This window comes from Haliotis rufescens, unplaced genomic scaffold (genome assembly GCF_023055435.1).
Source record: "Haliotis rufescens isolate VD_foot unplaced genomic scaffold, xgHalRufe1.0.p SCAF_30, whole genome shotgun sequence".
Classification (NCBI taxonomy): domain Eukaryota; kingdom Metazoa; phylum Mollusca; class Gastropoda; order Lepetellida; family Haliotidae; genus Haliotis; species Haliotis rufescens.
In genome coordinates this window covers 6,111,631-6,127,611 of record NW_025964002.1, presented here as the reverse complement: position 1 = coordinate 6,127,611, position 15,981 = coordinate 6,111,631, and the positions used below count along the sequence as shown (strand labels likewise).

At 44.2% G+C, this 15,981-nt stretch overlaps 1 protein-coding gene across 1 annotated transcript in view; it reads right to left on the bottom strand.

Annotated features, from left to right (window-relative positions):
* LOC124143263 (rotatin-like) overlaps positions 1-15,981 on the bottom strand; it is a 71,263-nt gene that overhangs the window by 46,912 nt on the left and 8,370 nt on the right. The window contains exons 5-19 of the mRNA XM_048380452.1: positions 15,384-15,468; positions 14,664-14,778; positions 12,679-12,823; positions 12,043-12,202; positions 11,253-11,529; positions 9,799-9,972; positions 7,018-7,230; positions 6,593-6,702; positions 5,476-5,602; positions 4,680-4,805; positions 4,290-4,406; positions 2,198-2,331; positions 1,362-1,530; positions 1,129-1,228; positions 355-455 (exon numbers count right to left, since the gene is read on the bottom strand). Coding sequence (XP_048236409.1) covers positions 355-455; positions 1,129-1,228; positions 1,362-1,530; positions 2,198-2,331; positions 4,290-4,406; positions 4,680-4,805; positions 5,476-5,602; positions 6,593-6,702; positions 7,018-7,230; positions 9,799-9,972; positions 11,253-11,529; positions 12,043-12,202; positions 12,679-12,823; positions 14,664-14,778; positions 15,384-15,468 — 2,153 coding nt within the window. The remainder of the gene's footprint in view (positions 1-354; positions 456-1,128; positions 1,229-1,361; positions 1,531-2,197; positions 2,332-4,289; positions 4,407-4,679; positions 4,806-5,475; positions 5,603-6,592; positions 6,703-7,017; positions 7,231-9,798; positions 9,973-11,252; positions 11,530-12,042; positions 12,203-12,678; positions 12,824-14,663; positions 14,779-15,383; positions 15,469-15,981) is intronic.

Below are 15,981 nucleotides of genomic sequence, written 5' to 3'. Positions count from 1 at the left end.
AAGTAAGTCTGCATACCTGTGTTGTAGGGCCCTGCCTCGTGATATAACTCAATCCCATAAAAACCCCTGCCTCGTGATATGACCCCTTACTCATAATATGACCCAATCTCACATGACCCCCTGGTGTCACATGACCTTAATCTGATATTACTCTTGTTATATGACAGTCCCACATTATATGACCCTGTCTCATGTAAAATGACCCTGCCTCATATGACCCACTGGTCTCAAGACATACTGTCTTATATCCCCACTCCTCTCATACATGACCCTACAATATATGACTCTATTTCATATGAGATGACACCTCACCCACACACCTGCCTCACATGACCCTTGTGTTTCTATACCTACCTGAGCGTCCACCTGGGGCTGCTTCGCCACGCCCGTCCTCACCAGGTCCAGCACCGCCTCCAGGCCTCCCTCCTGCCGGAATGTGGTGTGCAGGTTCTGGTCTGAAGGTAGGACACAGACTCATGTCAGACACACAGACACAGCCAACTGCAGCAATATGAACATCAGCTGCAGAGCCATGAACATCAGCTGCAGAGCCATGAACATCAACTACAGCAACATGAACATCAACTGCAGCAACATGAACATCAACTGCAGCAGCATGAACATCAACTACAGCAACACGAACATCAGCAGCAGCAACATAAACATCAACAACAGCAACATGAACATCAGCAGCAGCAACATAAACATCAGCAACAGCAACATGAACATAAACTGCAACAACATGAACACAACTACAGCAGCATGAACATCAACTTCATGAACATCAGCTGCAGTAACATGAATGTCAACTACAGCAACATGAACATCACCTGGAACAACATGGACATCAACTACAGCAGCATAAAGCATCAACTACAGCATCAACTACAACAACATGAACATCAACTACAGCAACATAAACATCAGCTGCAGCAACATGAATGTCAGCTACAGCAACATGAACATCAACTACTGCAGCATAAAGCATCAACTACAGCAGCATGGACATCAACTACAGCAACATGAACATCGCCTAGAACAACATGAACATCAACTACAGCAGCATGAACACCAGCTGCAGCTACATTCATATCCATCATTATCGTGTTACAATTTGCAGTATCTTACCTTGAAGCATGACAGCCAGCTGATCTACAGCTGATTTCTTAACCCCAGGGTCAACTGGTTTGGAGGAGAAGATACCATACACCTGGTGGAGGTCGCTCACCTGGGGGCAACGAGGACAAGAGGATATGGAATAAATATCTGATAATAAAGGTGAACTTCAGAACTGGCACATAGCTAGCATTACACTGTTCACAGGGAAGGGACTAAAGGCTCCAACTGACTGAGGACCTCACCTGGAAGATGGATCTGCCGGGGTCAGTGTCCAGGGATCTTGGGGTCTCGGTTATGAACACGTTGGCGAGGTTGGAGACATCTAGTTCGGAGAATGTAGGGATCTTGTTACAGCTGTCGGTCTCGTTGGAGAGGAACCACGCCAGCTGCCGCAGAGACTCCGCCCTCAGTCTGGTGGGAAGAAATATTAAACATATACAACATACATTGTCAAGATTATATATACCACCATATACAACATACACACACTGTCAAGATAATATATACCACCATATACAACATACACACACTGTCAAGATTATATATACCACCATATACAGCATACACACATTGTCAAGACCATATATACCACAATATACAACATACACACATTGTCAAGATTACACATGCCACCATATACAACATACACACACTGTCAAGATTAATCTGTAACTGAAACTTGGTCCATAACATGAGAACATTCAGTTGTTAGTTAAGTCTTGAACAAGGACAAAGTTTTCAGTAGAAATGTAGGTGAAATTGTCAGTTACCCACTTACATTAACTGCTTCAGGCTACCCAATATGGTGCCACTTTATGATACTTGTCTTCAAAATGATATATAGGATATCTTAAGACAAGAATTATTTCCAGTGATCATCTTCGTATCCGATGATGGTTATACTCTGGATTGTCAAAGTCGGAACACTGTTAACTTCCATTGCTTTTTATGTCAGGTAAGCTTCAAAGCAATATTTGGGGGTAGGAAAGATTATTCAGCTATTGTCAAGTGTCAGTTATTTGCAATGGCCTCATTTGTTACATATGCAAGCACCCTCCTAGTAATGTCTCAAACTTACTTCATGTCAGCAGAGAACATGTGTCGCAGTGTGCCTCGGAACTTCTCCATCAGAGGCAGATTATCGGCTGTAGAGACTGGGTCCAGCATCGTCTTCAACCTCTTCCCCAGCACAGTGCTGCTGTCAGCATACGACTACAACAAGAACATCCTCATTAACACCTTTAACAAATGCATCAACATCCTCACCAACACCTTTAACAACTCCTGCATCAACATTCTCTCCAACACCCCCTCCAACACCCTCACCAACAACCTCACCAAAACCTTCACCAACAACCTCATCAACACATTCACCAACACCCTCATCAACACCCTCACCAACACCCTCATCAACACCCTCATCAACACCTTCACCAACAACCTCATCAACACATTCACCAACTACCTCATCAACACATTCACCAACACCTTCACCAACACCCTCATCAACACCTTCACCAACACCCTCCTCAACACATTCACCAACACCTTCACCAACACCCTCATCAACACCTTCATCAACACCTTCACCAACACCCTCATCAACACATTCACCAACACCTTCACCAACACCCTCATCAACACCTTCACCAACACCCTCATCAACACCTTCACCAACACCTTCACCAACACCCTCACCAACACCTTCACCAACACCCTCATCAACACCTTCACCAACACCCTCATCAACACCTTCACCAACACCCTCATCAACACATTCACCAACACCTTCACCAACACCCTCACCAACACCTTCACCAACACCCTCATCAACACCTTCACCAACACCCTCATCAACACCCTCACCAACACCCTCATCAACACCTTCACCAACACCTTCACCAACACCCTCACCAACACCTTCACCAACACCCTCATCAACACCTTCACCAACACCCTCATCAACACCTTCACCAACACCCTCATCAACACATTCACCAACACCCTCACCAACACCCTCATCAACACCTTCACCAACACCCTCATCAACACATTCACCAACAACCTCACCAACACCTTCACCAACAACCTCATCAACACATTCACCAACACCCTCATCAACACCTTCAACAACACCCTCACAAACACCTTTAACAACTCCTGCATCAACATTCTCACCAACACCCTCACCAACACCCTTATCAACATCCTCTCCAACACCTTCACCAACACCTTCACCAACACCCTCATCAACACCTTCACCAACACCCTCATCAACACATTCACCAACACCCTCATCAACACCCTCACCAACACCCTCACCAACACCCTCATCAACACCTTCACCAACACCCTAGCAACACATTCACCAACAACCTCACCAACACCTTCACCAACAACCTCCTCAACACATTCACCAACACCCTCATCAACACCTTCAACAACACCCTCACAAACACCTTTAACAACTCCTGCATCAACATTCTCACCAACACCCTCACCAACACCCTTATCAACATCCTCTCCAACACACTCACCAACACCTTCACCAACACCCTCATCAACACCTTCACCAACACCCTCATCAACACATTCACCAACACATTCACCAACACCTTCACCAACACCTTCACCAACACCCTCATCAACACATTCACCAACACCTTCACCAACACCTTCACCAACACCCTCATCAACACATTCACCAACACCTTCACCAACACCTTCACCAACAACTTCACCAACACCCTCATCAACACCTTCAACAACCCCGTCAACAACACCATCACCAACACCTTCAACAACCCCGTCAACAACACCATCACCAACACCTGTAAGACACGTGGCCCAGTGTCACAGCTGCCACAATTAGCTGTGCTGAGTTGTGTCCCTTAGGTGTGTGTTTGACTCCCAGATTTGCCCTGATGAATATTCTTGGTTTCTCAGCACCATATCAGTGCTTGTGTTTTTCACCAAACAGAGTTGCATCACTTAAGCTTACCTCCGAACACTTGCTGACCCATTGTGATATAACTGAAATTCTGCAAATATGGCTTGGCTGATGTACAGCCTAGTCTTCCACCAATACGAAAGGAGAAGTAACAAGTAGTGGCATTCCAGTCATGGCAGGAAGGTGAGTTAATGTTGTCGATGCTGGAGACTCAGGTTACCTGGAGTATTGGCTGGGACTTGGTGAGAGCAGTGGTGAGTTCCTGCCACAGGGAGTCTGTCATCAGTAGCTGACCTTGTAGCAAGGTCAAGGTCAGGTCTGCAGCAGCGGTGGCAACCTATAGATATAAAACACACAGTGCCCCATAAACAGTGATATCTGACAGTGTCCTGACATTATCTTTGATAACAATATGCAGAACATTCAATATCTCTATTCGATAGTGCAACATCTAACAGCCATGATTCCGAACAATTTAATAAGGCCACACAGACATAGAACTGGCTTGCATTGACACAGGTATAAACCAGTGTTGTATTGACACTGGCATACAGATCAACCAAATATTTTCTTCTGATTTGAAAAGAAAAACAAGGCTGTAACTACATACCTGAGGGTCAGAGTCAGCTAAACCAAAGCAGATGATTTCATACAAGACATCATGGTCAAAGAGGAACTTGACACGGAGACATGTGCGAGACTTGGGGTCAGCAGCCTGGTTCACATTCAGTGACATCTGTAACATGGGACAAAAGGATACAACTACTGAGAGAAAACTCCATCAGTGAGTCCAATGGGACAACATGATAACCGGGATTTTTTACCATTTTCAAATAATGTTAACAAATGAACACCGTATTCGAAGTAATAAGCGTCCCGGGTGCTCTCAAAATTAGAAATAGGGGGCCCTTATTAGAATATTATTTTGGTGAAAAAAAACAGAGTTGAAATGTAAATTTCATGGTTTATGCTGAGAGCCTGAAATGATACAAAAGAAAAGTCTGTGCGTATTATACACTACAGATATATTTTTCCAGAATTTAATTGCCCATAATTAAGGATGAATATAACACGAGTGCATATTATACACGAATAAATAAGTCTTGTGTACATTGATCAATCGGAAGGGTGCTAATTGGGATTGTTCACTAGTCAATATATTAGCAAATATCACCGCAGGCTCTTATTAGAGTAGGGTGCTTATTACATCGAATACGGTAGTTTCTTTTGGACAAATATCTATATTATGTCCGTTAAATAATTGCTCGCATTGTAATCTGTATTGTCTTTTTGAATAGTGTTTTGGAATGTACATCACACAATTTACAACGTTATTTCAACATAGTTTTATACTAATACTCATCCCATGATACCACTATCAGACCAGTTACGTGGGCATGTCGTACCTGTACTGTACTGAGCACGGCCTTGTAGGTCTGTTGCCGGACCAGTGGCAGAGGGTAGGCCAGGATCCTCAGCAGGCATCTCTGGCACCGGGCGACGGTCGACTTCTCCGTCGCTGTCTTGTACCGACTGACAGGAGAAACAGAACAAGGTCATGGTGGAACATTTGACATGTGGCATGGTATGCATGTAATCTAGAGTTTGCAGTGAAACTTATAACCAAGATCTTAGAGTTTACTTCAATCTCTTTAAAATCAGATTTTAATTTTCACTACCGCTAAACAAAGATCTGAGGACATCCCAATATGGGTCATGTCAGGACAACTTTTCGCGAAGTTTGACAGACCAAAGAAATGACTAACAAAAAGTCGACATTAGCCAATCAGAATGCAACCTTCTTGAGAGTTACAGAACTCAATTCAAACTGGCGACTTCCATTCCAGACTATGCAGCTATATGTAAAGTTTTAAAACTGAACAAAATAAAATTCTGTAATGTCTAATTGATGGCCGAGATTGTTTGCAATAGTTCCCTATAGAAAGTTCCTTCCATTTCAAATGTTTATCCTACTGAAGAGAGAGATAGACTCTGATTATGACGGAATCAGTCATTTGGAATACCCTGTGTTAACCTTTTTGAAGTTGCAAGATAACAATACACATTCTGACAGTCACTTTCCCAAAGTGGTAAGCAACATTCTGATTGGTCGGATGAAAGGTCATTCTGACGTGACCCGGTATGGGATGTCCTCAGATCATTGTTTAGCAGTAACAAGAACTAAGATCTGATCTTAATGAGACTTAGATAACTTCTCTATCACAGTCGTGTTGTGACTCTCAGGGTTAAGCTGTATAATATATAGCAACAAGGTGACACAGTTGATTATTTGACGTTGAAAAGACGAACCTTGCTAAGTTACATATTGTGATAAAGTGAGAAGAAAAAATGGTGGACAAAAGTTGATAGGTTGGCAGGTTGATAGAAAGGGTTCAAACCCAACTGGTGACGAAAAGCTTTGATCATCGAAATACAACACAAATGGATTTATGAACATCATAACATCGGCATTTCATTCAGTTTTTGTATGCTCCCGCTATGGCTTTTTAGGGTGCATCTTACATGTTGGAGAAGAACTTGATGAAGTCTGTGACCAAGGGAATGTGCACATGGTAGGGTAGGCTGGGGAAAGCTTCCTCCATCTGTGTGGAGAGTTCCTCAGGGGAGGTAACCTGTGATAGATTAAAGCCTGTCACATGTCTGCACAAAAGATTCATTACTATCAATAAGAACTCATGTGACAAGATGTTTCATTTCATAGATGATAAGGGGGTTGATATTCAACCTAAGAATTAAAGTAACAATATTCAATGGCATTTATTCAGTCACTATTCGGAAATATTTCATTTGGTGTAATATGACAATGCCCAAGATATTGTTTCAACACAATAGAAAAAGATATTTGAGCATAGGAGAAATTTCTGAAATCATCGTTATGGTTTTCATTAAAAACTGATAAGGATGAAAATCAAAATCCAACTACGCACTCCTTGTTTAAATCCGGTGATGAACCTGCACGAGTGACCCATTGACTTGCAGATGTTCACTGCATCACGATATCGCTGGTGGACGGACGGGTCCAGCTGCTGAACCAGTCTCAGGAGGGCGCTGTGTGTGGCGGGGTAGGCCAGAAAGAGGCTCTCATCAAACACCAATACAGTCAGGGCAGACACAAGGCTGTCAGGCAACAGGGGACACACCTACACAAACTCAAACACATCATTTCTAGGACCTTTTATTTCCCTCTTCTTGGAGCCAAGTTCTACCTGAAAATGCTTAGGAATCATTTGTGATGACTTATTGAATATTCTTGCAAGATACAGTGACAAGTGGAGAGAGGGGCCAATACACACGGGAGCAGATGGAGGGGTTTCTCATCTGTAGAGGTGGTGGACTTGCAAGATACAGTGACAAGAGAGAGGGGCCAATACACACGGGAGCAGATGGAGGGGTTTCTCATCTGTAGAGGTGGTGGACTTGCAAGATACAGTGACAAGAGAGAGGGGCCAATACACACGGGAGGAGATGGAGGGGTTTCTTATCTGTAGAGGTGGTGGACTTGCAAGATACAGTGACAAGTGGAGAGAGGGGCCAATACACACGGGAGGAGATGGAGGGGTTTCTCATCTGTAGAGGTGGTGGACTTGCAAGATACAGTGACAAGTGGAGAGAGGGGCTAATACACACGGGAGCAGATGGAGGGGTTCCTCATCTGTAGAGGTGGTGGACTTGCAAGATACAGTGACAAGTGGAGAGAGGGGCCAATACACACGGGAGCAGATGGAGGGGTTCCTCATCTGTAGAGGTGGTGGACTTGCAAGATACAGTGACAAGTGGAGAGAGGGGCCAATACACACGGGAGCAGATGGAGGGGTTCCTCATCTGTAGAGGTGGTGGACTTGCAAGATACAGTGACAAGTGGACAGAGGGGCCAATACACACGGGAGCAGATGGAGGGGCTTCTCATCTGTAGAGGTGGTGGACTTGCAAGATACAGTGACAAGTTCGGGAGAGGAGCCAATACACACGGGAGCAGATGGAGGGGGTCCTCATCTGTAGAGGTGGTGGACTTGTAAGATACAGTGACAAGTGGAGAGAGGAGCCAATACACACGGGAGGAGATGGAGGGTTTCTCATCTGTAGAGGTGGTGGACTTGCAAGATACAGTGACAAGTGGACAGAGGGGCCAATACACACGGGAGGAGATGGAGGGGTTTCTCATCTGTAGAGGTGGTGGACTTGCAAGATACAGTGACAAGTGGAGAGAGGGGCCAATACACACGGGAGCAGATGGAGGGGTTCCTCATCTGTAGAGGTGGTGGACTTGTAAGATACAGTGACAAGTGGAGAGAGGAGCCAATACACACGGGAGGAGATGGAGGGTTTCTCATCTGTAGAGGTGGTGGACTTGCAAGATACAGTGACAAGTGGAGAGAGGGGCCAATACACACGGGAGGAGATGGAGGGTTTCTCATCTGTAGAGGTGGTGGACTTGCAAGATACAGTGACAAGTGGACAGAGGGGCCAATACACACGGGAGCAGATGGAGGGGGTCCTCATCTGTAGAGGTGGTGGACTTGCAAGATACAGTGACAAGTGGAGAGAGGGGCCAATACACACGGGAGGAGATGGAGGGTTTCTCATCTGTAGAGGTGGTGGACTTGCAAGATACAGTGACAAGTGGACAGAGGGGCCAATACACACGGGAGGAGATGGAGGGGCTTCTCATCTGTAGAGATGGTGGACTTGCAAGATACAGTGACAAGTGGAGAGAGGGGCCAATACACACGGGAGCAGATGGAGGGGGTCCTCATCTGTAGAGGTGGTGGACTTGCAAGATATGGTGACAAGTTCGGGAGAGGGGCCAATACACACGGGAGGGGAGGAAGGATCTTGAGCGGGGCAGAAAGGTTGAGAGAGTGATTACACTGTCATTATATTTCACTGCCTCCGTGGTATAGTGGTAGAGTGTCTGCTCGGAGAGCCTAACGTCCTTTGGTTTGACCTCCGGCTGTGTCATACCGAAAGATGTTAAAAGATAGTACTTGTTGTTACCCTGTCTGGCACACACATTTGCTATGTAAGTACAATAATCTTGGATGTGACATTAAATCCTATTTCACCTCACCTCATTATATTTCCTCAAGACGATCACTTTCTGTCTTGCCCAAGAAAAAATCCCTCCCAAATTGGTAAATTGTTAGGGAACACCAAAGGAATCTCAGATTAGTCACATGGAATCTATTTTCCGCAAGTGATGAATATATACTGCAGTCTGCAATATTCAAGCTGTATTAGAATAGAATGGCCTGCAAATAGCAGAGTCTGAACAAGACAGTGACTGAATTCATCCACAACATCTTGAACAATGAACAATCTGCCATGTGACATCGCATGACACTTACTTGTAAAGGCAGAGGTAAATGGTGACCAGTTCGACCCCGGAACCCCCCCCATCATTACCGCCCTCCCTTCCTACATCTGTACTTACATTGCCTGGAGGCAGCAGTTGGAGCAGGTGACCAGTCCGACCCCGGAATATTCCCCCACATCGTTACCGCCCTCCCTTCCTACATCTGTACTTACATTGCCTGGAGGCAGCAGTTGGAGCAGGTGACCAGTCCGACCCCGGAACCCCCACATCATTACCGCCCTCCCTTCCTACATCTGTACTTACATTGCCTGGAGGCAGCAGTTGGAGCAGGTGACCAGTCCGACCCCGGAATCCCCACATCATTACAGCCCTCCCTTCCTACATTAGTACTTACATTGCCTGGAGGCAGCAGTTGGAGCAGGTGCACCAGGTAGTTACACACGCTGATGTACGCCAGTCTGTGCTGCGCCAGGTCACCGTGACCTACGTCCGGGACATTGTGGTGGCCGTGATGGTGGAAGGACAACAAATCGCCAATCACATCCAAGCAGTCTGTCAACTTCTCCACCTAAACATACAGGTAATCTATACAATGTGTTCAGATGATGTTGATTTAAATGCAAGGGAGTGCATTTTACAGATGAGTGGACAAGAACTTTGTTTTGTTTGTTTGTTGGACAAGAACTTTGTTTTGTTTGTTTGTTGTTAACATCGCACTCAGCAATATTTCAGCCATATGACAGCAGTCTGTAAAACATCTGGGACAGACAATCCAGTGATTGATATGAGCAGCGATCTACACAATCGGGATACAATGACATGCATCAACCAAGTCAGCGAGCCTGACCACCCGATCCCATTAGTCGCCTCTTACCACAAGCCTGGTATGGCAAGCATGGGTTGCTGAAGACCTATTCTAATCCAGATCTTCATGGTCACAATGATAATAGCTAAAGGAAAAGTTCTATAAAAGAGCATTTCTACCAATACCATTTACATAATTCAAGCGTCAGTCTCTGAATCCATACCACAATAAACACACACATGTGTAGATACATAACACAAGCAGTCTGACATTAGGGCAGACTGAGTCTCATTACATGTCTTTCAGTCCAGTAAGCGATGTTTAATCAACTCAAAATACATGATAGCTTCTGGCTAGTTGACACATGACTTTGGTCCAGATTAACCAACAGCCATGAAAAATGCAACCTCATTAAAATCAGATTGCCGCTAAAAAAAGATCTGAGGACATCCCGTCACGTCAGAACGACCTTTCGCGAACTTTGACCGATCACTGAAATGACCAACAAGAAGTCGACATCAGCCAATTAGAAAGCAGCTTCCTCGAGCTTTACGGCACTCATTTCAACCACGCGACTTCCATTTCAGACTACGCTTGAAAAATATGTTGACAAAGTTCTCGATTAAAATTTTGAAAACTGAACAAACGAATATTCCGGAATGTCTATTTATGGTTGAGATTGTATGGCAGTGCTTCCGAAGTACTGTGCAACGCCTCCTCCGTTCATATGTTTATCCCACGGAAGCGAGAGATAGACAATAATTTTGATGGAATCAGTCGTACGGGCCGTAACTGTCGTTCAGAATACCCCATGTGAACATTTTCGAGGTTGCATAATAAGAAAACACATTCTGACTGTCACTTTCATGATCTGGTAAGCGACGCTTTGATTGGTTGGATGAAAGGTTGTTCTGACGTGACCCGTAATGGGAAGTCCTCAGATCTTTGTTAAGCGATAGCGAGAACTAAGGTCTGATTTTAATGAGATTGTGAAAAATGGTACCCATGTAATATAGAACATTGCATGATCCAGACATACGCACCACTTCCATTGATGGCTGTGACGTCTCGCTCCACACATGCGATGTCACAACTTGTTGCAGCAGCTCTGATGCTGCATACAACAGCTGCATGCCCTGCACCACCGCAGCCTCATTCTGAGTGTGCAGTGCGGGCAGTGCCCTCTGCAGGGAGATGATGCAGAACTGGGGCAGAGTTATCTGATGGTACTGGAGGATGTGACTGTCATCAGCGTCAGTCTCCTCTCTCAGCTGACCTGTGTCAGGGTCAAGGCCAAGGCTAGATGCTCCGGACACAGTTCTAGGGATAAACAAAGACAAAACTAAAGGCCTCGTTTTTATTTGAGTAAGTTAAAAAGGAGCGAGTCGTGTTTGTAACCGCTTTGATTAATGACTCAGTTATAACATCAACCAAAATGACGCCCGTCAAGGAGATCTCCATTCTTTGGAACCCATTAGGACAGGTAGGGTTTAGACAAAAGGGAGGTTATCAGGGCAAAAGGGAGGTTATCAGGGCAAAAGGGAGGTTGTCAGGGCAAAAGGGAGGTTATCAGGGCAAAAGGGAGGTAATCAGGGCAAATAGGAGGTTATCAGGGCAAAAGGGAGGTTATCAGGGAAAAAGGGAGGATATCAGGGCAAATCTGGGATTCAAACTCGTGACCAGCAGATCTTGGCATTGTTGATGAACACAACCAAATTTAAGTAGCCCCTGTGCCCTTAAAATATAACTTTAAGAATTGAGAATGTCTATTTGATTGTTTCAACAGTAACCAAAGAAGCTTGAAATTAAGTTTACAAACAAAACGGCTGCAACCTGTTTGATGAGGTGGAACTGTCCCCATCTCGACCATCACCCCGATGCCGTGCAGCAGTCCAGCCAATCACAGATGGCCGTGTGTCAGAAGAGTTCCCTGATTGGTTGGAGGAAGAGCTGGCAACATTGGAGAACGAAGAGGACGAAGAAGAGCTGAAATCTAGAACACAGAACCAGGTCTAAAACTAATAATCATTATTTTGTGTGTGCAAAAAATGGTTAGTAACATAGGTTTGTATGATACAAACTTATCTAAAATCAACATAACTGAAATAAGATCTTTCACACTGCATGAAGAGGTCACGATGGGTGAACCCTCTAATCAGCCAATCAGCGTGGGGGTTGAAATTCTAGGTACATGTGCAACAAGCATTCACACCTGTATATCAAATTTTTGAATCTCAAAAACAAACTTAAATGTCCAATTCTGAATGTCAATAAAAAAGGCAGCCTACTGCAGTCGTTTCTGAGTGCCATAACATCTTCAACCAAAAAGGGAGTATCATAAAACAATTATTCTTGTTCTGTGTGGATTTTCTTTTATCAAAATCAGAAGTTTCAAATCGACATGGTAAAGAAACGCCCCACGTTACAACAGAGACCAGGAATCATACTACTGGAGAACGGTGGGCGTACCCTGTTTTGGTGTGTAGAGAACTGGGTCCTGGTAATACCGGAGTCGTGTGTGGAGGCTTCGGCTAACATCCGTCAGAGTTTGTGTGGCTCGCATCAACAAGGCCGTGTTGTCCTCGGACTTGACACCCAGCAGTGACCACAGACTCTGAGTGGTCAGACAGACAAGAGTTACCTCCCTTCGATATCAGGACAACGCTTATTGTGATACTCAAACACTTGATTTTTTTGTTGTTTAACGCCGCACTCAGCAATATTCAAGCTATATGGCGGCGGTCTGTAAATAATCGAGTCTGGACCAGACAATCCAGTGATTAATATCATGAGCATCGATCCACGCAATTGGGATCGATAACATCCATGACACGAATCGAGCATGCAACCTCACATATCATGTTTAGTATTGTAACCCACTGTTTTCCAACTGAGCAATCACGGCTGGTGATGAAAGGGTGTTCAATCTTACATGTCATGACTTCAGTTGTGCGCATGCTGCACATGGTCTTTCTCTCACCCACTGTCAATGAATTTGTTTTATATCAAGAATATTGTATTGTTTTAGGATATGGTTTCCAGATGTTTTCTCATTCTTTCTGGCATTTTTTGCCTTCAGACAGTTCACAAGTAAGTTAAAAACTTGTTTTACATTTTCAACCGAAACCTTGCCATCATGTTTTTACTAAAGCTTCAAGGTGTGCTGATGTTGAAACATTTAATGATTTGCTAAAGCAGCTGGTACATCTATTCTAAACCCAGCACAGTGACAAACATATGGCCACAAATTGCAAATATGTTCTGTCCAAACACTGCCAAACATGTAGATTGAGAGTAGATTGAGAGTAGATTGAGAGTAGATTGCCTGAGGACAAGTAATCATTTGTTTAATTTTCCATACCCCTGTGTCAACTTCTCAGGATTTCATTACTTCACAAGTACGTATACCTGTAAATAGATACGACTGCTTTATTTCTAACCGACGAGTCTGATGACAGCCTGGTTCCGGTGAGAGGAAACCACCATTGAGCTCCCAGTTTACATCACACAAACAGGAATGTTTCTCACATGACATAATGCTCCACGCTTAACAAAAAGTCGGGAAATGGTCACAGGGTTTTACGCCACGTACACACTAATGTTGAGTTTGAAAGCAGAAAAAGAATGTTCTGCATCCCGAGGACGCACAATAATATTCATTGTACCAACAGCGCATCAAGATCAATTATGGGTGTCTTACTTCATCCATCAATCTCGACCACTGTCCACATCATCAGTGATTCATTCCAGGCTCTAAAGTAATGATCTAAACGTACAATACACTACACTATTTCATTACTTTACAGGACCCTCATATCACCTGCAAGGACCCTTAAAATTATCATTGGGGGTCCCCTGGACCCAACTTTTGTAAGTCATGGTAAAGTGAGTGAGTGAGTTGGGTTTAACGCCACTTTTAACAGTATTCCAGTTATATCGCGGCGTGTCAGCTTAATGTGGGAGGAAAGCCCGAAGCGATGCAGGTCTCAGACGTTTACCACTTCGGTGAAACCCACAAGCACGGGTATGGTGCTGACAAACCTAGAATAATCGGGGCGAACCGGGATTTGAACCCATAATCATAGGTTTCTGGCGTGCCCAAGGGACACAACTCTGCACAGCGAATCGCGGCTCCTTAGACGACTGGGCCACCCGTGCCCCCAAGTCAAGGTAAAGCCCTGTGTTCGAGGTTCACAAACAGTATACACAAACGTTAAATATGGACAGTGTTATCTGCCTGACTACCTACCTTGACAGAGGCGACTAACAGGATCGGGTGGTCAGGCTTGCTGACTTGGTTGATGCATGCCATCGTATCCCAATTGTATGGATCAATGGTCATGATGTTAATCATGTGATTGTCTGGTCCAGACTCGATTAGTTACAGGCCGCTGTCATAAAGCTGGAATGTTGCTGAGTGCGGCAATAAACAACAAACAAACAAACAAACCTACCTTGACAATCTGTGGCCTTTGCAGGAAGATCTCTGCAGGAAAGTCTTGCAGCACGACATCACTGAGAAACTCACACGCTGACATCAACATGGAGACGTCCTTACTCTGCAGAGAGCTGACACAACATACAGTATCAGTTATTTTCTAGCCAAATACCAAAAGGGGCGTTAGTATGTGCCTGTTGGTTAATAATAACCTCATCAAAGAATTCATTTCTACAGAATAAACATGAACCAACTCAAAGACTACCAGTGCCTGAAAAAACATCTGTGGCACTCATGATATGGAAGTAAAAATTGCTGTACAGGGCTTTGGGTGAACGCTCTGTCATGAAATTTGTCAGGTACATCAACATGCTAAAAATATTCTCAGCAGAAAGATCTCTCAAAATTGTGCGCACAGGAAATATTCTTCTTACACAATACAATTAGGCAAGAAATGCAAATGTGATGTTGATCCTTTAATAGCGAATACTATCCATCAGCTATGTCTCAGCTAGTCATCCGTTGTCAGACTGGAGCAGTCTCCATCTTATTAAAATAACACAAATAGTGTCTCAAATAAATGTACAAGAATTAACAAACAAAATCAAACAAAATAAATAATTTAAAACAATGTTCCCAAAAAGTGATAACGTGGAGGTTGTTATGCCTTCTAAAGACATCAGGAAGAAACAAGTATACCTTGGACGTCCTGACAGAAGAACTGCTTCCAACTCACCTGTTGGTTGACTGAAGAACATGCCGGTCAGTTGGAGTCAGGGGTAACCATGGAAACACTGTAACTCGAAGTCCAGCTGATCCCCCTGGAATCAAGAAACAAATACAATCTAAACCCTAATGTTCCCATTTATTAACCATACCAACAAAGAATCATCTTCCCGAGGCAAGGGAGTAAGCTGACTGAAAAGTCCAGTTCCTACCCTAGCCTGATCTGTGTTTCACCTGATCTGTTACACCTGATCTGTTACACCTGATCTGTTACACACCTGATCTGTTACACACCTGATCTGTTACACCCGATCTGTGTTACACCTGATGTGTTACACCTGATATGTGTTACACCTGATGTGTGTTACACCTGATATGTGTTACACCTGATATGTGTTACACCTGATATGTTACACCTGATGTTACACCTGATATGTGTTACACCTGATGTTACACCTGATATGTTACACCTGATGTGTGTTACACCTGATGTTACACCTGATGTGTGTTACACCTGATCTGTTACACCCGATCTGTGTTACACCTGATGTGTTACACCTGATATGTGTTACACCTGATATGTGTTACACCTGATATGTTACACCTGA